This window comes from Sus scrofa, chromosome 15, assembly GCF_000003025.6.
Source record: "Sus scrofa isolate TJ Tabasco breed Duroc chromosome 15, Sscrofa11.1, whole genome shotgun sequence".
Classification (NCBI taxonomy): domain Eukaryota; kingdom Metazoa; phylum Chordata; class Mammalia; order Artiodactyla; family Suidae; genus Sus; species Sus scrofa.
This window is the reverse complement of record NC_010457.5, coordinates 66206948-66229298: the sequence shown is the minus strand read 5'-3', so window position 1 is coordinate 66229298 and position 22351 is coordinate 66206948. Positions and strand designations below refer to the sequence as shown.

Sequence of the window (22351 nt, the reverse complement as noted above, 5' to 3'; positions counted from 1 at the left end):
GAACTCCACATTGTACAATTTTTTTCAGGCAGTTCATCAGTTAAGAAACTTATGTCTTTCATTTTTGGAACACAGTATCATTTATGCTATTGATTTATTTATTTTTCTACTTTTTGTAATTGCTGTTACTTGAGTGTTGGAACTCCTAACTTGATTCTCTGTAACTTTCCCCCTCACACTTCTGTCTTTATCGTTTTTCTCTATAATGAGAAAATTCCTTAGCTTTGTCTTTTAACCTTTTCTTGAATTTTTTTATTTCATTAATCCTATTTTCAATTTTTTTTAATTTTATTTTTGTCTTTTGTCTTTTTAGGGCTGCACCCGCAGCATATGGAGGTTTCCAGGCTAGGGGTCCAAACCAAGCTACAGCTGCTGGCCTACGCCACAGCCACAGCAACGCCAGATCTGAGCTGCATCTGCAACCTACACTGCAGGTCACAGCAATGCCGGATCCTTAACCCACTGATCAAAGCCAGGAATCGAACCCGCAACCTCATGGTCCCTAGTCAGATTCGTTAACTGCTGAGCCATGATGCGAACTCCTTTTTTTTTTCCCCAAAAAAATTTTTATTATTTATTTATTTATTGGCCACTCCTGAGGCATGTGGAAGTTCCTAGGCCAGGAATCAAACCTGTGCCACAGCACCAACCCAAGTCACTGCAGTGACAAAAGCTGGATCCTTAACCTATTGCACCACAAGAGAACTCCCAATTTTCAATTTTTAAAGGTTTGTCTTTTCTGTTTCTTTTTCTTAATTTCCTCCGTTTATTTTATGAATGTAAGATCCTTTCAAAACTCTCAGGATACCAATTAGAGGCTTTTTGTTTTGTTTCTAAGTACCTTCTGTTTCCTGATCATCCTTGTTTGCTCTTGGGCTTTTTTGTTTACCCTGATCTTTCTTTCTTTTTCACATGGTTACCTTCCTCAAAGGCCTGGGTGACCCTTAGTATTCCATTTACTTTCAAAATTAGACAATAAGTTTAGAAGGTCTGTGCACCTGGTGGTGGTTTGTTGTTGCTGGCTTCCTTTTAGGATAAGGAGGTAGGTTATTCCCTTATTGGGAAAGGATAAGGGCTTGGAGTATGTGGGTGTCTGTGTTGCCCTGGAGCTGAGATAGAGCTCCCCAGGCAGTCATTATTTTCTTTCTTTCTGGGGAGAAGCATCTGGCTTTTATGCAGCATACTGTGGGTGGGGTCAGGAAGGGATGGGAGGTTGATACTGAATGTTTCATAAACAGACTTTTTCTGTTTTCAGGTCTGTATCATTTCTGACTTTCCTTTTCCTCAATTGTTAATAGTCCTAAGTCTTTGGGGTTTTCAGGGGAAGATTAGCTTTCTTCCTGGCTCCTCATTTTGCATCCCAGGCTGTTAAATCCTCTATACTTTCATCAGTTAATTTGCATTCTTCCTTTCCCAAATTGTTTTTAGTTTCTCATTTGCTGATGTGTCCTTTCCTATTCTCTAAATTAATGTGAATTTTTATCTTTATTTATTCCTTCATTATTTTAATGGGAACTCTGAAATTAAATGGTCAGTTGGCCATCTTGCTTCAGATGCCTAAAAATATTCTTATTTTATTATTTGTTACTTAATAAGCTTTAGTCAAATCATGCACTATTTTATTGTTTATAAAATTATTGCCAGAGATAAAACTGGACACAAATTAAAGCAGTAAGGACAGATTTTAATCAGTAATATACCATTGCAATAGGGGAAAGAGTCCATCATGACCTGAACTCAACTTCAGTTTATACAGAAGTGACTGTGTGTTTTAAAGGGAGGGTGAGGGAATAATGAGGGGGTCAGTGAAGGCTCTATAGCATCAGGGAAGTGGAAACATTACACAGTGCTGGAAGCTAGGAATTGGTCCATGTGAAACCCATCTGAGTTTACTGTCACTTATGGAAGTTTGTCTCAGACTGGAACACTGAAGCTCTGTCTTAAGGTATTGGCTGGAGTAAGCAGTACATTCTTTTGGCAGCCCTGAGTTTTCCCAGAAAGGCACTGTAAGGGGGCCAAGGTCATCCTTGGGATGTGATCTTGAGCGCTTCAAAACTATATTGTTTAAGCCTTTGTAGGCCAAAGTCAAGGCCTCATCAAGAAGATGGCTCACAAGAGTTTGGTCATAGAGAGAATTGTCATTTTGCTAATGTATAGGGAAGGGCCTATTTTTAGGAAATAAATACATTTCTTTTTGTGGAAATTTAGTTATTTTGTTGACTCTTAGGTTACATTCAGTAATTCTTTTAAGGTATTCAGTGACATGCTGATGAGGATAGGAGTTTCATTACTTCTCTGGTCTATCCTGCCTCTTCATTCTCTTCTTATTCAAGTAAAATTCTTATAAGAAACTATGAATATAGTCACATGTGTGGATTGTTCAAAAGGAAAGCTTTTGATACATTGTCTGGAAAATGTGTTGTTACCCTGGCTCTTTAAAAGACATATATAACAGTTTATAAACATATGCAATTAGAGCCTTTTAATGAAGCATTTAGCATTCTTTGCTCCCAATTTTAATGGCTCATTTGTAAGGAGGAGTAGATAGACAAGTGGATCTTTTACTTGAGAATGTAACCAATTCTTAGAATCCTATTGCAAGTTTAGAAATCTTCATTTGGTTTGCAGCTTGTAAACCCTTATGTTTTGATTGTGCCAACTTGTTGATCTATATGTCCTTAATTATTGATCAGTACCTTGAATGCCCACATCTACTCTCTCAGATAAGAATACATTTTTTTTATTTTGAATAGAAATAAAGTATATATTCAGTAATAAAATGAGATGTATTTTCTTTTTGTTGAAACTTTTACTTGCTCTAATGACCTTTTTGTTAGTTAAAAGCTTTCTAAAAGCCATTAACATTTCAAAAAAGCTTTTATTAGATCTGAGAAAATTATAAATCTTATTTCCTTGTTTTCCCAGTCCAATATATTAGTGATTATTTTTATAGATTGTCACTAAAATATATTGAATTCCCTCAGTGTACCTTTAAAAGAGTTGTGATTTTTTTTCAATAATTATAGAAAGCATAAAAAGCATTTCAGTGTTACATCCTTTGTAGGAGTATTATAGGATATATTGGAGTTATAAGACGTATAAATTACCATTATTTTAAATTTATGGAGTGAGGAAAACATTTTCTTAATATCAGATATTTAAAGCTACAGCCATCTGATTTCTTTTTAGGCATTTGGGCAATTAGTGTGTGTGGTGTATGTGTATATATATATGGAAGTTCCCGGGCTAGGGGTCAAACCGGAGCTGCAGTTGCCAGCCTCCATCATAGCCACAGCAACGCGAGATCCCAGCCCCATCTGTGACCTACACCACAGTCTATGGCGATGCCAGATACTTAACCAACAGAATGAGGCCAGGGGTAGAACCCACATCTTCATGGATACTCTTCAAATTCGTAACCTGATGAGCCACAGCTAGAATTCTTATATATATCTTTTTAGATAACAAAGTTGTAGTATAGTTTAAAATTTTAGATTAGTTTAAAATGTTATATATTTGTGTATTTTATAGAATTAATTTTAAAAATAGTTTCATAATTATAACACCCCAATCTAGCCTTTGCTGAGCCCACTGTTTTCTTTACCCATCACTGAACTTTAAAAGCCACTTAGTCACACAACATTTCAATACTTGAGTTTCACCAGGATTCGTTTTTTCATTTTTGTGTTCTTTAGGCACTCAGTTGAATAAATAAAATAGTTTTTACTTAAAAATAAAATCTAAGCACAGCTTGCTAATTATTCTCACCTTGTTATTTGCAGGTTTTGAATTAAAATATAAAAGTACACTGAGTGGGCACTGTGCTCCTGTTCTGGCTTGTGCTTTTTCTCACAATGGGCAGATGCTAGTCTCAGGGTAAGATATTTAATGTAAATTTTTAATTTAATCATTTCGATATGACCATAGAATTGACTTATAGTAAAGTACATAATACATAAGAGAATAGCTTGATAAATCACTATGATACAAACTTGAAACCACTACTCAGGTCAAGAACTAGAAAACTGCCAGTTTTCCTCCAGAGGTCCTCCCCTTCCAAGTGCCCCTTTCCAGTGACAGTACCTGAGGTCATAAGCAACATTGCTTTTTCCTTTTATTTTTTTGTCTTTTCAGGGCCACTCCCATGACATATGGAGGTTCCCAGGCTAGGGGTCGAATTGGAGCTGCAACTGCTGGCCTACATCACAGCCACAGTAACGCAGGATCAGAGATGTGTCTGTGACCTACACCACAGCTCATGGCAAGCCGGATCCTTAACCCACTGAACGAGGCCAGGGATCAAACCCACGTCCTCATGGATACTAGTTGGGTTCATTAACCACTGAGCCACGACAGGAACTCCCTGCTTTTTCCTTAAACTGACAAACAAATTATACGATATGAATTATTTTGTGTCTGGCTTCCTTTACTCAACCATATGTTTGTTTTCCAAGTGATTGAGCAAATCTGGGGTGTGTGATATGCAATAGGAATCCAGTTTCACTTCTTTCCATATGGATATCCAGTTGTCCCAGTACCGTAGAGTGAAAAGATAATCTTTTCTTCACCATTTTAATATGCCGTCTTGTCAGAAATCACTGATCATGTATGTGCGGTCCTGTTTCTCAGTCTATTATTGTGTTCTGTTTCTCTCTTTATCTATCATTGCTCTAATAACATTTTGTCTTTCTGAGGTTTTATAACTTGGCTATTGCTGGCTTTTGACACTTGCATATAAATTTTAGAGTTAGCTTGTCAGGTTGCCTCCAATTCCTCCCTCTATATACACAGACCTGTTTGGATTTTGATTGGGATTATATTCAGTCTGATAAATTTGGAGATAATTGACATCTTTATGACACTGAGTCTCCAATCCATGAATATGGCATATTTTTCCATTTATTTGTCTTTTGATTTCTTTCAATATAATGTCTCTCAATAGAAGACAATTTGTCTTCTATGTAGAGATACTCCTCGTCTTTTATTAGATTTATTTCCAGGCACTTAATTTTTTTGTTGCTACTGGAAAAGATGTTGCTAACTCAGGGAAATATATATGCAAACACAGTGGATTTTATCTGTAAAGATTCTCATTTTGGATTTTATATGTAAAAAATTATGTCACATGTTAGTGATGGTTTTTGTCTCCTTTCTCATTCTTGTACCCTTGTCATCTCCTGTGCTTTACTATACTGGCAACCACTACAAGGACCTTGTCTAATCTTATTGCAGAAGGAAAGCGTTCCTTATTAAGTATGATCACTGTAGGTCTTTGGAGAATAAGCTTTATTAGCTCTTCCGTTCCTTGTAGTTTGTTAAGAATTTTTTTTTTTCTTAAGTAGGTATTATTTTCTATCAAATGATTTTTCTTGCATATTTTGAAATGGTCATATGATTTTCCTTTTCTATTAGTGTCATAAATTATACTTATTTTTAAGATGTTAAACCAACCTTGCTTTGCAATAAACACAACTTGGTGGCTTATTTTTTTTGCATATTGCTATAGAGAATTCAGTTTTATTCTGTTGTTTCTTTGGATATAAATCATCTTTTTTTCACTGACCGCTCACAAATTTTATTTTGCAATATTCTGCACATCTACTTTGATGTACCTAGACTTGGGTTTCTTTTTGTTTAGTCTGCTTGGAACTCCCTGAACTTCTTAAGTATGAAGAATGATATTTCATCAGTTTGGGGGAAATTATTATTCATTATCTTTTCAAATATTGCCTCTGTCCTTTTCTTTCCTCTAATTCTGGTACTCCAATGTACATAATACCTTTTCACTCTAAACTCAATGTCTTTTACTCTCTGTTGTGTATATATATATTTTTTGTCTTTTGTCTTTCTAAAGCCACACCTGTGGTGGCACATGGAGGTTCCCAGGCTAGGGTTCCAACCAGAGGTGTAGCCGCCATCCCATACCACAGCCACAGCAACGTGGGGTCCGAGCAGCATTTGCAACCTACACCATAGCTCAGGGCAACGCCGGATCCTTAACCCACTGAGCAAGGCCAGGGATTGAACCTGTGTCCTCATGGATACTAGTTGGGTTTTGTTAACCACTGAGTCATGACGGGAACTCCCTCTGCTATATTTTTTATTCTATTTCTTATGTTTTGTTCTAAATGGTTTCACCTTTACTTAGTCTCTCCTCAACTTTCTCTAGTGTGCTCTTTAAGTGGTTCATTGAAGAGTTCCTAACTTTGGTTATTTTTTTTGTTGTTATAGGACTTCTCTTTGGCTATTTTCTGGTCCACTATGACACTTTTATGATTTCTAGGTATCTGTTGAAATTTTTAATCTTGCTTTTATTTTTTATAGCTGTTTTTTGTTTTGTTTTTTAGTAAAGCAGTTGGTTTGGGCCACAGTAGCATTATTCAGATCCTTTATATTTTCCTTTTGAATGTTTTGGAAAGAAGAAGAAAATATACCATTGGATTTTCTAAAACTTCCTCTTTGATCTCAGAGGCCATATCATTCAAACCCACATTCATGGCTCTTCATAGCAGCTTTGGCTCTAATCAAAATATTTAGACTTCTAACCACCACTTAAAATTTCCTGGACCAAGCCTGATAGTTCTTTTCCCTGTATGTTCCAATTTTGATAAATAATCAGCCAAGTAATTAGCTGCATATATAGCATATATATATGCGGTATGTGGAAGTTCCCAGATTAGGGGTCGAATTGAAGCTATAGCTGCTGACCTACACCATAGCAACATGGGATCCAAGCCATGTCTGTGACTTACACCACAGCTCATGGCAACGCCTTAACCTAGTGAGCAAGGCCAGGGATCAAACCTGCATCCTCATGGTTACTAGTTGGATTTGTTTCCACTGTACTACATTTGGAACTCCTGCCATTATTTTAGATGGTTATGTTTTCATCTCAAAAGATAAAAATAGTTTGTCATCAAAAAGCACTTATAAAAATGCTCTGTTAGCTTAGTATTGAAATCAGTGGAAATTTTAAATGAAGTTGGATTTCCTTCTATTTTTGGGGGAGATAAAATGTGCATTCTTAAGAAAAGATGTTAATAGCAAATTGACTATATATGAAATTCAGCTAGTATTTATGGCTCTTTTATATGCCTACTTCTCTTCCAGTTGTAATGGAGCACATAAAAGGAAGTGTAAGACAATGTTTATACCCTTGAAGATGTTTTAATTCTTTCCTGATAGTTGATATCCATAGTGATAACCTAATAACATTGCAAGGTTCTGACATGCCCTTACTCTCGGAATCACACAAGTGTTCAGTGATGCTCAATATAGTTTTTATATTAAGTTCATTTTATAGCATTATAATTTCTTGTCACCTTGTATATATGTGGATCTTAATTAGCTAACATATATATTAACCAGAATGTACCTTTCTGAGTCATTCTGGATAAATGGAGATTTCCATTATTAAATTCTTTTGGTGTTTGGTAATGCTCTAGGTCACATTCCGATATTCTTGTTGTTTTTAGTGTATTTGGGTAAGTATATAGGCAAGTGATTTGGTTGGAAATGTAAATTAATGAAGTATAAACACTTAGTTTTTAGGAATTAAGAGATGTTTAAACCATACTTGAGTAGATAAGTTAATTGATCAGTGATAGATTCCATTTGTGGCTAAAGGTTATTGGTAAGATGGAATGGATACATACGAGGGAGACAGTGGGAAAAAGTGATTAGGGTAAAAGACATATTCATATAAGTGGCTAGATAGGAAAAACGAATAGACAATAGAATGGGATTGTAGGACAGAAGGTATGCTAAGAAAGTCATATAAGGCATAGATACCGGGTGACCATGTTAAAAACAGTATAGAATTTATATCTACAGATACAGGAGAAGTGGGGAACAGAAAGGGCATTTCAAAAGGCAGGGAATTCTTGAGTAAATTATATGATAAATATCAAGAGGACTAAGGGAGATTTAGGCTGGAAAAATAGGTAGTACAGATGATAGAGGATGTTGTTATAATTTCATAAAGTAGATCTAGAACTATGGACACTTTTTTTTTTTTTTTTTTGTCTTGTCGCCATTTCTTGGGCTGCTCCCACGGCATATGGAGTTTCCCAGGCTAGGGGTCGAATTGGAGCTGTAGCCACTGGTCTACGCCAGAGCCACAGCAGCGTGGGATCCGAGCCACATCTGCAACCTACACCACAGCTCATCGCAACACCGGATCCTTAACCCACTGAGCAAGGCCAGAGATCAAACCCGCAACCTCATGCTTCCTACTTGGATTCGTTAACCACTGCGTCACGATGGGAACTCCAAGAACTATGGACACTTTTAAAGCAGTTATCTAACACATGTTGCCACTCTGTGGGAGATAAGTGAAATAAAGGTCGTAGCATTCTCAGGTGGCTGTCGGGTGGGAATGCTGAACCCTGACTGTTTGATGTAGGTCCCCAGAACTTTGTCCCTCTGGAGAAAGAATTCAACAAAGAGAATGAGGGTAGTGAAGCAAATAAGTTTATTTAAAAAGAGAATAGGGAGAAGATAGGTATGGAGAAAGCACGGGCACTGGCAGGCTGGGGGGCAGAGAGAGGGACAGAGACAGAGGAAGAGAGTGACAAGTGCTTTGGAGGCTGTTTAAATCACTTGTATGGGTACAGTCCTTTCGGGTTTCCTTTGGCCAATCATTTTGCTTTGCTGGCTTTGGCCTGACTCGGGACCCTCCCCTGTGTGCATGCACATCTTTATGGATTCTAGCACAAGGGTCTCTGGGAAATTGACAGGATGTACTATGGTACCTCTCCTTTCTCTGACCCCTGAAAGAGCCTTTCTGCTAATATGTAGTTGTTCCGGAGGGAGGTCTCCTTGACCTCAAGAATGAGAAATAGGTGTTCTCTTTTATCCAAGAAGGATGCAGCTTTTATCTTGACGTTATCTGTCCACAGGAAGCAGATTACACTTGCTCAGCCTGAGACCCATGTGTCTCTTGCCTTAATACTTCTCATTGCTTTTTTGGTCTTAGGATTCTTTTACACTCTTTAAAGTTTTTGAGGGCTCCAAAGAGCTTTTGCTTATGTGGGTTATATATATATTGCTACTTATAGAAAATAATACTAAGAAGATTGGAAGATATTTTCAATGTACTTAAACACAGTAATAACTCATTGCCTATCACGTTTTTTTCCTTGGGAGGAATAATGTAAATAGTGAGAAAAGTGGCATTGTTTTACATTTGGGAAAATCTCGTCAGTATCTGGGTTAGCAGAAGATATGTAGGTACTCATGTCTACTTCACATATTCTGTTAGCTCTCAGGGCCATGATGGCATTACATGTTATGGAGCAAAATATGTAGAAACTTTTTCTCTTCATCTTTCTTCACATCTCTCCTCTAATAACTTTCCTCTAGCCCCTTAGCAGAATTTGTTTTATTTTGCCTTACTTATCCCGATACAACCAGATAAAATAAATATTATATGTTTTAGCTTCCGTTCAAGCAGGGAGGGTCAGTTTTTGTAATTTAAACAGAGGCTGCCTCTTCCCATAAATTATGAGTTCTAGTAGTTAAGATTATTTAGAAACCAGTTTTTCTTTTTTCTTTTTAGGGCTGCACCTGCAGCATGAGGAAGTTACCAGGCTAGGGGTCAAATTAGAGTACAGCTACCAGCCTATGCCATAGCCACAGCAACTTGGGAGCTGAGCCACGTCTGTGACCTACACTGCAGCTCTCAACATTAATGCACTGTTCGAGGCCAGGGATCAAACCCTCATCCTACTAGTAGGGTTCTTAATGCCGCTGAGCTACAACGGGAATTCCTAGAGACTAGTTTAAAAATGCCCATAATTGTTAGTTGTAAAGGTTCAAAAATAACACCCCCCTTTTTTTTTTCTTCTTGAGTTGAAAACCAGTAACAGAGAAATGCTAAAGAGACTAGATAACAGTTGACTTGCTCACCTGCTTTTAGGTGGTAATGACCACTGCAGAATTCTCCTGAAGAGGTAGATAAGAAAAGAAGAAAATCCAGTAAGGGCTGAGCTACATGCCTCTGCATCTTCCCCAGATGTTCCAGTCATCTGTCATTCCTTTTCTGCTAAGCAGGAGGAGGAGGAGAGAGGCCAGGAATCTTATTTCAGAAAGAATGGGAAGTGCGTGCCCCTCCTCTTCTCAAAAAGATGCTTGTTTTTATCTACTTTATAAATGCATTAGTAGTGGCTTAACAACCACTCTTTCTAACTCAGTAATGCCTAGAATAAAAGGCTTAAGATCACCGTTCCAAAACTTAAATTATCCTTTATTTCCCTATACTCTAACAACATCGTTAGCAAAACTATTGAACATGTCAGTTCACTGAACAAAGTCCATGTTGCAGTTTGTTTATCATGAGAGTTAGCATGATAAACATTGCTTAAAGAAATAGATGCCTTATGAAAACTCTAGTGAAATTTGAATAGCCATGCCTTCTGGTTTATAAGTTTTTAAGCTAAAACTGTCAAGGTATGTGCCCATTATGAATCAATTCTAATTTTAATACATTCATGGGGGGGGTGATGTTCTAGGAAATGTAAACTCCAAAAACACGGGTACTGTGTTTTAATCCCAGCCCTGCCATGTACTAGCTGTTCAACCTTGAACAAGTTAGTTCTGCATCTTCTCTCAGCTTCATTTTTCTGAATTATAAAATAGGAAAAATAACGTTTTCCTCATAAGATTTTTATGAAGCTTAAATAAGAAAACGCAGGCAAAGCATTTATGTTTGGGGCACAATAATTGCTCAATATAGGTTTATTAAATATTATATATATTACAATAACATCATTTTATGTATTATCTTCGTAATCCAGAATACTGGGCAATTGTATAGCATACCATTTATCCCCCTCATTTTCTGATTTATTTTTCTGACTTAAGTTTTCAGCTGTTAATCTTTACTGAGGGGCATTATAAAACAGCTGTTTTAAACTTACCTTTGTTCAGGACGAGTTGCTGGGGTCTGTGTTTCACGGCATCATCTCTATAAAGTCCTACAGACCTCAGTCTAAGGAATTCATGTCCCCTTCCCAAGCACTGGATTTGTACTTCTGTCTTAAATTGTCTAAGATATTATGTTTCCTTTTTTGAATTGCCGTTGAAGAAGTTCAGAAACAGACTTGTAGCCCTCCATTAGCAAAGTGGACTATATGTTATGACATATTTTGAGTACTCATCTTAACCTGCATCTTTCTCCCCCACCTCATCCTTGTTCTTTTCCTCTCTAGCTGCCGCACATAGTTTTTATCTTTCTTTTGTTACATCTTTGCAAGAGACCGCAAATACTTTCTGAATGAGAAGAAACGCAGGTGTACATTTACAATAAAATTGCATGAGTGTAAAATAAATCTTTAAACCTTAGGACATACTTGACGTAATGAAATAATTGTTGGTAATTTCATTTGATTAGTTTTTTGGCCACTGTGTAAAATTAGTTTGGATTAAAATGTTTTAGGTGCTTGGTGACTTGGATGGCTGTACAATGTCACTATATTGTCTTTGATATCCCTTGAGTCTATGATTACATGCTGTTCCATATCAAGCACCTAACTGTATGTATTGGTGCTCTTGCCCAGTAGCCCCCCAGATAAAATTGACATGTTCCTCTTGTACACATGAGTAAGCAGAGTTGAGGTTTGAAGTTGCTGCAAAACTGTAGGAATGGAGTCTTTTTTATTTTTTAAAGGTTTATATAAGTATAGTTGATTTACAATGTTGTAATTTTTACTGTGTAACAAAGTGATTCAGTTATACATACACACACATCACACATATATACACATCCATTCTTTTTTAAATTCTTTTCCCATATAGATTATCATAGAATATTGGATAAGGTTCCCTGTACTATACAGCAGGTCCCTGTTGGCCAGTCATTCCATATACTTCAGTGTGAATATGCCAAGCCCAAACCCTTAGTCCACCCCCACCACCACCTTTCCCCTTTGGTAACCATAAGTTTGTTTTCAAAGTCTGTGAATCTGTTTCTGTTTGCAGATAAGCTCATTTGTGTCCTTTTTCTAGATTCTACATAAAAAGTGATATCATATGATGTTTGTCTTTCACTCCCTAACTCCACTTAGTATGATCATCTTAGTCCATCCATGTTGCTACAAATGGCATTGTTTCATTCTGTTTTGTGGTCGAGTAATATTTCGTGTACATAAGGTCCATATCTTCTTCATCCATTCCTCTGTCAGTGGACATTTAGGTTGCTTCCGTGTCTTAGCTATTCCAAATAGTGATGCAGTGGACATTGGAATGCATATATATTTTCACATTATGGTTTTCTGTGGATAGATGCCCAGTGGTTGGATTGCTGGATCATATGGTAGTTCTAGTTTAGTTTTTTGAGGAACATCCATACTGTTCTCCATAGTGGTTGCAGCAACTTACATTCCTGCCAACAATGTAGATGTGTTCCCTTTTCTGCACACCCCCTCCAGCATTTATTGTTTGTAGACTTTTTGACTGATGGCTATTCTGGGTGGTATAAGGTGGTACCTCATAGTAGTTTTGATTTGCATTTCTCTAATAATTAGTTGATTAGTTGATTATTAGAAAATATTGAGCATCTTTTTATGTATTTTTTACCCATCTATATGTCTTCTTTGAGAAATGTCTGTTTAGATCTTCTGACCATTTTTTCATTGGGTTGTTTGGTTTTTGATGTTGAGCTACATAAGTTCTTTGTATATTTTGGAGATTACTTCCTTGTCAGTCTTTTCATTTACAAATACTTTCTCTCATTTTGTTTTCTTTACTACACAAAATATTTTACATTTAATTAGGTCCCATTTGTTTGTTTGCTTTGCTTTTTAGGGCCACCCACAGTATACGGAGCTTCCCAGGCTAGGGGTTGAATTGGAGCTGTAGCTGCTGGCCTACCCACAGCCACAGCCCTGCACTCCAGCCACAGCACGTCAGATCTGAGCCACGTCTGTGACTTAAACCACAGGCCACAGCAATGCCAGATCCTTAACCCACTGAGCGAGGCCAGGGATCAAACCTGCATCTTCATGGATGCTAGTCAGATTTGTTGCCACTGAGGCACGACAGGAACTGTTTGTTTTTATTTTTCGTACTCTAGGAGGTGGATCTGAAATGATATTGCTGTGATTTATGTTAGAGAGTGTTCTGCCTATATTTTCCTCTAAGTTTTATAGTATCTGATGTTATGTGTACGTCTTAATCCATTTTGAGGTGCTTTTGTGTGTGTGTGTGTGTGTATGGTGTTAGAAATGCTCTGATTTTGTTCTTTTACGGTAGCCAGTTTTCTTATTGAAGAGACTGTATTTTCTCCATTGTGTATTCTTGCCTGTGTTGTAGATTAGTTGACCATAGGCATATGGGTTTATTTCTGGGTTTCCTATGCTATTCTGCTGATCTATATTTCTGTTTCTGCCAGTATAATACTGTTTTGGTGACTATACCTTTGTAGTATAGTATTAAGTCAGGGAACCTGATTACTCCAGCTCCATTTTTCTTTCTCAGGATTGCTTTTGGTATTTGGGGTCTTTTTTGTTTCCATACAAATTAAAACTTTTTTAGTTCTGTGAAAAATACCATTGGTAATTTAATAGGTATTTCACTGAATCTGTAGTATAGATTGTACAATATAGATTGTAGTATAGTATACTAGTGTAGTATACCTTGGGTAGTATAGTCATTTTGATAATATTAACCCTTCCAATCTAAGAGCATAGTATATTTTTCATCAGTTTGTGACATCTTTGATTTCCTTCATCAGTGTCTTAGAGTTTTCAGAATACAGGTCTTTTGCCTCTTTAGGTAGGTTTATTCCTAGATACTTTGTTCTTTTTGGTATGATGGTAAATGACATTGTTTCCTTCGTTTCTCTTTCTGATCTCTCATTGTTAGTGTATAAGAATGCAAGAGACTTCTGGGTGTTAATTTTGTATCCTGCAACTATACTAAATTCATTGATGATCTCTCCTAGTTTTCTGGTAACATCCTTAGGGCTTTCTATGTTTAGTATTATGTCAATTGCAGACAGTGACAGTTTAACTTCTTTTCCTATTTTGATTCCTTTTATTTTTCTTCTCTGATTGCCATGGCTAGACTTCCAATACTATGTTGAATAAAAGTGAGAGTGTGGCCATCCTTGTCTTGTTCCTGATCTTTGCAGAAATTCTTGCAGCTTTTCACCATTGAGAATGATGTTAGCTATGGGTTTATTATATATGGCCTTTATTATGTTGAAGTTCCCTCTATACCCACTTTCTGGAGGGTCGTTTTTAATCAAAAATGAATGTTGGATTTTGCTGAAAGCTTTTTCTGCATCTATTAAGATGACCATATGGTTTTTTATCCTTTAATTTTTTAATGGGGTTTATCACACCGATTGACTTGTGAATCTTGAAAAATCCTTGCCTCTCTGGGATAAATCCCACTTGATTATGGTGTATGATCCTTTTTGTACTGTTGGACTTGGTTTGCTAGTAGTTTAGTGAGGATTTTACACCTATGTTCATTAGTGATATTGGCCTATAATTTTCTCTTTTTTTTGGTCTTTTTAGTGTCTCCTTCTAGTGAATATTTTATTTCAATTACTGTATTTTGCATTTGTGCTTGCTTAATCTTTAAACCATCTATTTCTTTGTTCAGTGTTTCTTGTGGTTTATCAGTCTTTGTTTCCAGTTTTTTTCCCAAGATCTTGAATCATATTTACTAACATTACTCTTAAAGTCTTATTCATGGAGGTTGCTAATCTCCAGGTCACTTAGCTGATTTCCTGGAGTTTTTTTCTTCTTCCTTTGTCTGGGTCACTTTTCTCTGCCTTTTCATTTTGTCTATCTTTCTGTGTGGTCTACTTTTTGAAGGCTATAGGGTTATAGCCTCTCTTGCTTCTGGTGTCTGCCCCCTTGTGGGTGAATTTGATATGGGGCTTGTGGCAGGCTTCCTGATAGGAGGGTGCTGGTGCCTGCGCACTAGTTGGTGGAGCTGTATCTTGTCCCTTTGGTGGGTGAGTCTTTGTCTCTGGGTGTGATTAGAGGTGGCTGTGTGCCTTAGGAGGTCTTTATTCAGCCTCTTTGCTGATGGGTGGGGCTGTGTTCCTTCCCTGTTTGTTGTTTGGGCTGGTACTTCTCAGACCTGATGGGTAGGACCAGATTTTTCCAAATTGGTGGATTCCAGGTGAGGTCACGCTGATGATTATTCCCTGGGACCTCTGCCTTCAGTGTTCTCCACAGGGGCCATAGCCACCCCTGCTTTCCCAGGAGAACTTCCAAGGCCTACAGGTAGGTCTGACCCAGATTTTAATGAACTCCCTGCTTTGCCCTGGGTCCCAGTGTACATGAAACCCTGAGTGCACCCTCCAAGAGTGGAGTCTGTTTCCCCCAGTCCTGTGGAGCTCCTGCACACAAGCCCTGCTGGCCTTTAATGTCAAATGCTTCAGGGAGCTCCTCCTCCCAATGCCAGGCCTCCAGGCTAGTGAACCTGACATGGGCTTTGGAACCCTCACTCCTGTGGGAGAGCCTCTGCAATATAGTTGTTTTCCAGTCTATGGGTCACCCACCTGGCGACTATGAGATTGCTTATATTATGAAAGTGCTCCTCCTACAATGTTTATTTGGCTTCTTCTTTGTCTTTGGGCATGGAATATCTTTTTTTGGTAGCTCTCAATCTATTTTGTTGATGGTTGTTCTGCAGTTGGTTGTAATTTTGGTATTTTTGTGACAGGAGGTGAGTTTGAGTCCCTCTACTGTGCCGTATTGTCTCTCCCTCTAAGTGAAATAAGTGTATTAAAAGGCTTGAATATTAATGTGTTATTTATAAAGCAAAGTGGGGTTAAGGTGACAGGCAGATTGTGATGGAATATGGGTGCTGAAAAGTTGAAGGAAGTTTCTATCTATCTATCTATCTATCTAAAGCCAGGGGTACCAAAACAATTGAAATTTTTGTTTGGTGTTGGTTTATATTTTATTTAAGGAATATTTTGGGGTTTTATATTGTTTTAATAGTTTCAAGATATTTTGTCTGTTTATAGTGGTTATAAATATTTTTTGGTCCTTCAAACCTAAATCTCAGATATCGAAAACTGTTATTTTTCCCTAATCCTAATTTCTTTCCCCCCAAACCTAATCAGTTTTCAAATTCTATTACATCTTTCTTTGAATCCCCATGTCAAATTATGGGTATAGGAGGTGATTTAAAATCTTTTTAACCTCTAAATGTCTGCAAGTCTCTGAACATAACCTCCTTTCTTCTGGTTTAGCTTCAGTAGACTCTTAGTTCTGTATGGTCTTTTGCTTTTCAAATTCATATTTGTGTCTAGTCAGCAAGTGAACCCATTTCATTGCCATTATGGCTGGCTATCTGTTGTGTACAAAACTGTCTAATGATGATCCAGCTTCTCAAGTGCTACATCATTGGGATGAGTTAGTTTTAATTGCACTAGTGATAGGTTCAGAAAGTAGAATTTCCCTTTAGGTGTTTTTTTTTTTTTTTTTTTTTTTATTTTATTATTTTTTTTTTTTAAGGATGTTAAGAAGTAATGAAGTTTCCCTGAGAATTTTTTCTTCTTATGGTGCGCCTGCAGCATAAGGTAATTCCTGGGCCAGGGGTCAAATTGGAGCCGCAGCTTTGGCCTACACCACATCCATGGCAACACCGGATCCAAGTCTGCAGTGTATACCACAGCTTGTGGCAACGCTGGATCCTTAACCATTGAGCAAGGCCAGGGATTGAACCTGCAAACTCAGAGACAACATCAAGTCCTTAACCCACTGAGCTACAACAGGAACTCGTCCCCTAAGAATTTTAAATATTCTAGTAATAATACCTTGTACCTTCAGGAATTTAGGACTAAATAAGAGTGTTTGTAAATCATGTCTATCATATACATGAACTGTCAATATTATTTCTTAATGTTTTTGGCTATAATTTAATATTTAATGCTATATTCTGCTTTGGTATCCTGAATGCATATATGCTTCTCATTTGCTTGTAAAGTGTAATTTCTATTTGAAGTCTATGACAGATATTCTGCAGTTAGAATCTATTATCAACATTGTATAGCCTACTAAATAAGGAATTTTAAGTCTTATTCAAAGGAATTTCCAACCTTCCAATAGATATGATACCTGTGATCAGACTGTAATCAGATTTCTTAAATAACAGCACAAATACTATTAAAGTTTTGCAGAGAGTAGTAACACTTGTACTGGTGGTATATTTTCTCGCTTTGAAAGATAGATCATGGTGGCATAACAACTATTTCCAAAAGGCTGAAAATACTGTGTAAAATCATACTTATCTGTTGGTTTCTGATTATATAGTTTGGTATTGCATTTTTCTTTTGAATGGTGATTTTTTTTTCACTAGATGATTGTTTTAATTTTTATAGCATTAAAAGAGACCATGTAGAGTCCATATCAAGTTTAGAATTACAATTTTCAAGATGAGTCATAATCAAGACATATGTATGTTTATATTGATAAGCAATTAAGGCACAGCCATATTGATAATAAAGAACAGTGAAACAAATCAAGTAGCAAGTAATAGCTTTTCCTTGTAGTGGTTTTTCCCCTTGAGTTACTAACTTGATATGAGATTGTGTCTTTTTTATGCATTACAAATCCTTCTTCTGCTTACAGCTATGCAGTATAGGTAGCATGTGCCAGGGTTGAATAAAGTTTATAATTTTCTGGTAAATTTTGTACATGATATGTAGTTTTTTGAATAAAAATACATACGTATGAACAAAAGGCTGCATTCTTTTTTTTTTTTTTTTTTTTGTTAGGGTTGCACTAGCGGCATATCAAAGTTCCCAGGCTAGGGGTTGAATTGGAGCTGTAGCCCCCGGCCTACACCATAGCAATGCCAGATCTGAGCCGCGTCTGCGAGCTACACCACATTCACTTCAACGCTAAATCCTGCATCCTCATGGATGCTAGTCACATTCATTTCTGCTGCACCATGACAGGAACTCCAAAAGACTGCATTCTTAATGTTTATCGATATTTCAGCCTTTTCTTAAAGTTCTTGATGTGATTTTAAAATATTAATTTCATAAGCACTGTACTTTGTTTTTATAGAACTTTTCACCTGTAATTTTTTTCTTTTAAAGATCAGTGGATAAGTCTGTCATTGTGTATGATACTGTAAGTATTTCAAAATCTTGTGTGATCTGTGTAATTATGTTTATTCTTTTGAACTTTGAGGTTAGGCAAGATGGGAAAAATGTATATTTTTTTCTGAACAGGGTGCCGAAGAATATAATATGTACATTTTCAGAAATGCTAAAATAATTATGAAAGTAAGGTATTGGTTCTGGGACAAGCCCTTAAATATTTCAGAAATGGTTTTAAGATAGACAGATTTTTGATCAGAGAAAACACACATTTAAAGAGCACCAATATTCAGAAAAATCACTTTTCAAATCAATTATTCTTAAACTTGTATACCAGGTTTCTTTGATGGCAAAGTGGCCTACCATTTTAGAGTACTGGCTGGATTTAGAGACTAGTATAAGGAAGAGTAGGTTATAAAGGATTTGGAAATATGGGGCTTATTGTATATCCATGTGAATAAAGACCAAGTTGCATGAGTATGAAGAAAAATGAACATTTTCTAGAGAGTCAAGCTGTAATTGACAAAAATATTCTCCAAGAGAAATCAGTGTTGAGTGGAACTTCACAGCGGTCAAGTTTAGGTTGTTAAGTATGCCATTAAATGAAATAGAGATGTAAGCCATCAAAGTGTAGCAGTCAAGCAAGAAGCTAAGGTAGTCCTTCACACACAAGTTCAAATCACTGAGTGTTGGCAGAAAGTGGCAAAGAGTATTCAAGTTAAGTTAGATCCTTAATATTTTTCAGGAAATTTTTGCAAGATTTTGCATTTACAGAAATGACTGTAACAAATTTTTGGATATGTGTGTGTGTGTGTGTGTGTGTATAATCAGTTAAATGCATCTAGATACTGGAGCCAGCTAAATGTACTCAAAATCTAAGTGACTAATTTCTACTCACTGCTTTGTAGTGGGTACAAGTCAAATGCCATAACAAAGATAGGATTTATTTCATGGTTATCATTAGCAAGTTGAGACAAAGTGGTTAAGACTCTATTTTACTAAAAATTTCAGCAGACAGCAGTGCTGATAATTGAGAAAGAGTGAAATAAGTACCTGATAGTATTAGTTATAAATGATATTCTGTATTCATTGGGTCAAGTTTCAGCTTATATTAGTGACTCATAATAATAATAGAATACATAGAATATATAAGCCGTTCAAGTCAAGTCTTTACTCAGGCGAGAGTAAAGTTACTGGTAAAGCTGTTTATGTTGTTTTGCAGAATACTGAGAATATACTTTACACCTTGACTCAGCACACCAGGTATGAACCTTACCTCACTTTGTGTTAATATAATTAAAAAATTGGGCTGAGGGGATATATCATAGTTGTTTTTGTTAACTAGGTACGTCACAACTTGTGCCTTTGCACCCAGTATCCTTTTACTTGCTACTGGTTCAATGGACAAAACAGTGAACATCTGGCAGTTTGACCCAGGAGCACTTTGCCAAGGTTAGTAAGAAGGGCATATTTAACCCAGTTCACCAATGCTATTTATCATTAAAGTTAGAAATTCAGTAATTTTTTTGAGAAATTAATTCACACTGCTTGTCTCAATATAAAGCTTACATTCAAAACTAATGTCATTTAAAAATAATTTTAGAGAACCCAGTGTTAAAGTGATTGACCTACATTAAAACTGTTGATATAAATGTTTTTGGGTCTACAATTGTGTATGTCATGAGCTCTTTATTTATACTGTATACTAATTTTTCAGATAAATATAGCCCTGAACAAAATATAAATGATAATTTTATTTTGTTGGTTTTATTTTTGGTTTCATCAAGCAATGTTGTTACATAATTTTGGGGTTTTAAAAAAAAATTTTTTTTTTTTTTTGTCTTTTTGCCTTTTCTAGGGCCACTCCCGTGGCACATGGGGGTTCCCAGGCTAGGGGTCTAATCGGAGCTGTAGCCACCAGCCTATGCCAGAGCCACAGCAACGTGGGATCTGAGCCGCGTCTGCAACCTACACCACAGCTCACGGCAACTCTGGATCCTTAACCCACTGAGCAAGGGCAGGGATCGAGCCCGCAACCTCATGGTTCCTAGTCGGATTCGTTAACCACTGCGCCACAACAGGAACTCCAAAAAATTTTTATCACTGTCAAAATTAACCAAATAGTGGTGCTGATAGGCAGTTGGTAGATTAGATATACTTTTGCTGATATGAATTTTATATAATAAAAGCTTTTTCTGGAATGGAAAAGTTCTGAAAGTGTAGTATTTAATGTAATATTAAATAATACTTTAATTATGCATAGTATTGTTTGATTTTTTGAAATTTCTTAAAGGATTTTAAAGTAGAAAACACTGACTTAAAATTTCATTTGCTTTTTTACTGCAAAGTGAGAATGTTTATAAAAGAAATACTTTTGCTTGTACTTCACTTACCTTTTGTTTGAGGGTTTTTTTGGTTTGTTTGTGTTTTAAGCAAGGATCCCAGAAGATCAACCAGAGCAATTTGTCGAAGATTGGTCAGAGGACGACGTCTCAGACTGGCTTTGTGCACAAGGTTTAAAAGACCTCGTTGATATTTTCAAAATGAATAATATTGATGGAAGAGAACTGTTGAATCTTACAAAAGAAAGTCTGGCTGATGATTTGAAGATTGGTAAGATTAATGAAAGATAGGTAGTCTTAAAAACAACTTCTGATGATTTACTCTGAGGTTGGATTGAGTTGCATTAATGGTCTCCTTTTAATATTTGACCACAGTAGTTTTCTGGTGTATGTCTTTGTATAGAAGGAAGTGCGTTTTTTAAGGAGTTCCTGGTGGCCTAGTAGGTTAAGGATCAGGCATTGTCATTGCTGTGGATTGATCCCTGGCCTGGGAACTTCTGCATGCCATGGGTATAGCCCCCCCCCCCAAAAAAAAACAAAAAAAACCCCAAAAAACAGAGGACAGTATATTGTTACTTGATAATGGAAAAGAAATGTTACATACTGTTTCTTTAGGTAATTAAAGCCACTATGTAACTGTAATTTAAAAATATACTGGACTTCCCCATCGTGGCTCAGCAGTAAGAAACCAGACTGTATCCATGAAAATGAAGGTTTGATCTCTGGCCTTGCTCAGTGGGTTAAGGATTCAGTGTTGCCTTGTGCTGTAGTGTAGGTCACAGATGAAGCTTGTATTGTGCATTGCTGTGGCTGTGGCATAGGCCAGCAGCTGCAGCTGGGTTTCGACCCCTAGTCTGGGAACTTCCATGTGCTGAGGGTGCAGCCCTAAAAAGACAAAAAAAATATATATTTATATTTTTGTATTATACACACACACATGTATATGTAGATATATTATTAAATAGGTATGTTTAAATTGTGATATAATTCACTCTTTTATAAGTGCAGTAACTTTTAGTGTACTCAGAGTTGTACAACCATCACCGCTACGTGATTCCAGAACATTTCCATCACTTCCGGAGGAAACTCTGTGCCCATTGGCAGTCACTCCTATTCTGTTTTTGTCTAGCTCCTGGCAACCATTCATCTGCTTTCTGTCTGGAAGGATTGGCCTTTCGTGTCTAGCCTCTTTGGCTTAGCATGTCTCAAGGGTCATACATGTTGTAGTATATGTTAGCACTTCATTTCTTTTTATGACTGAATATTCCATTGTATGAATTTACAACTTTTGCTCATTTGTTCATCCGTTGACTGAATTTAGATTGTTCTCATTTTTTTTAGATTTTATGAGTAATGCTGCTGTGAACCTGCATGTACAAGTTTTGTGTGGGCATCTGTTTTCAGTTTTCTTGGGTGTATAATTAGGAGTGGAATTGGCAGGTCATATGGTAACTCTGTGTTTACCTTTGAAAAACTGCCTGTTTTCCAGAGCAACTACATTTTTTTTAATGTTCTCACCAGCAGTGTATGAGGATTCCAGTTTCTCCACATCCTCATCAACACGTTTGCTTTTCAAATTATAGCCATCCTAGTGGTTTCTCATTGTGGTTTTGATATGCATTTTCCTGATGACTAGTGACATTAAACAACTTTTCATGTGCTCATTGGTCATTTGTACATCTTTAGAGAAAGTCTATTCAGATTTCTTTGTCCATTAAAAAAACTGGGTTGTCTTTTTATTGTTGAGTTGTTTATATAAATTTGGATTCTAGACCCTTAATCAGGTAGTGATTTGTATTTTCTCCTATTCTGTGGCTTATTGTTAGACTTTGTTGATAGTGCCCTCTGATGCACAAAAGTTTTTGTTTGGGGTTTTTTTTTGCCTTTTTGTCTTTTTAGGGCCACACCCGTGGCATATGGAGGTTCCCAGGCT

General features: G+C 36.7%; 1 protein-coding gene across 6 annotated transcripts in view; it reads left to right on the top strand.

Annotated features, from left to right (window-relative positions):
• The window catches only part of WDSUB1 (WD repeat, sterile alpha motif and U-box domain containing 1), a 74003-nt gene that overhangs the window by 9905 nt on the left and 41747 nt on the right, over positions 1 to 22351 (top strand). For 5 of the 6 annotated variants that reach the window (XM_021074784.1, XM_021074782.1, XM_021074783.1 and 2 more), the window contains exons 5-9: positions 3783 to 3876; positions 18074 to 18107; positions 19299 to 19339; positions 19422 to 19528; positions 20510 to 20689. In XM_021074784.1, the coding sequence (XP_020930443.1) occupies positions 3783 to 3876; positions 18074 to 18107; positions 19299 to 19339; positions 19422 to 19528; positions 20510 to 20689 (456 nt within the window). The remainder of the gene's footprint in view (positions 1 to 3782; positions 3877 to 18073; positions 18108 to 19298; positions 19340 to 19421; positions 19529 to 20509; positions 20690 to 22351) is intronic. The other variant, XM_021074787.1, reaches the window with a different exon arrangement.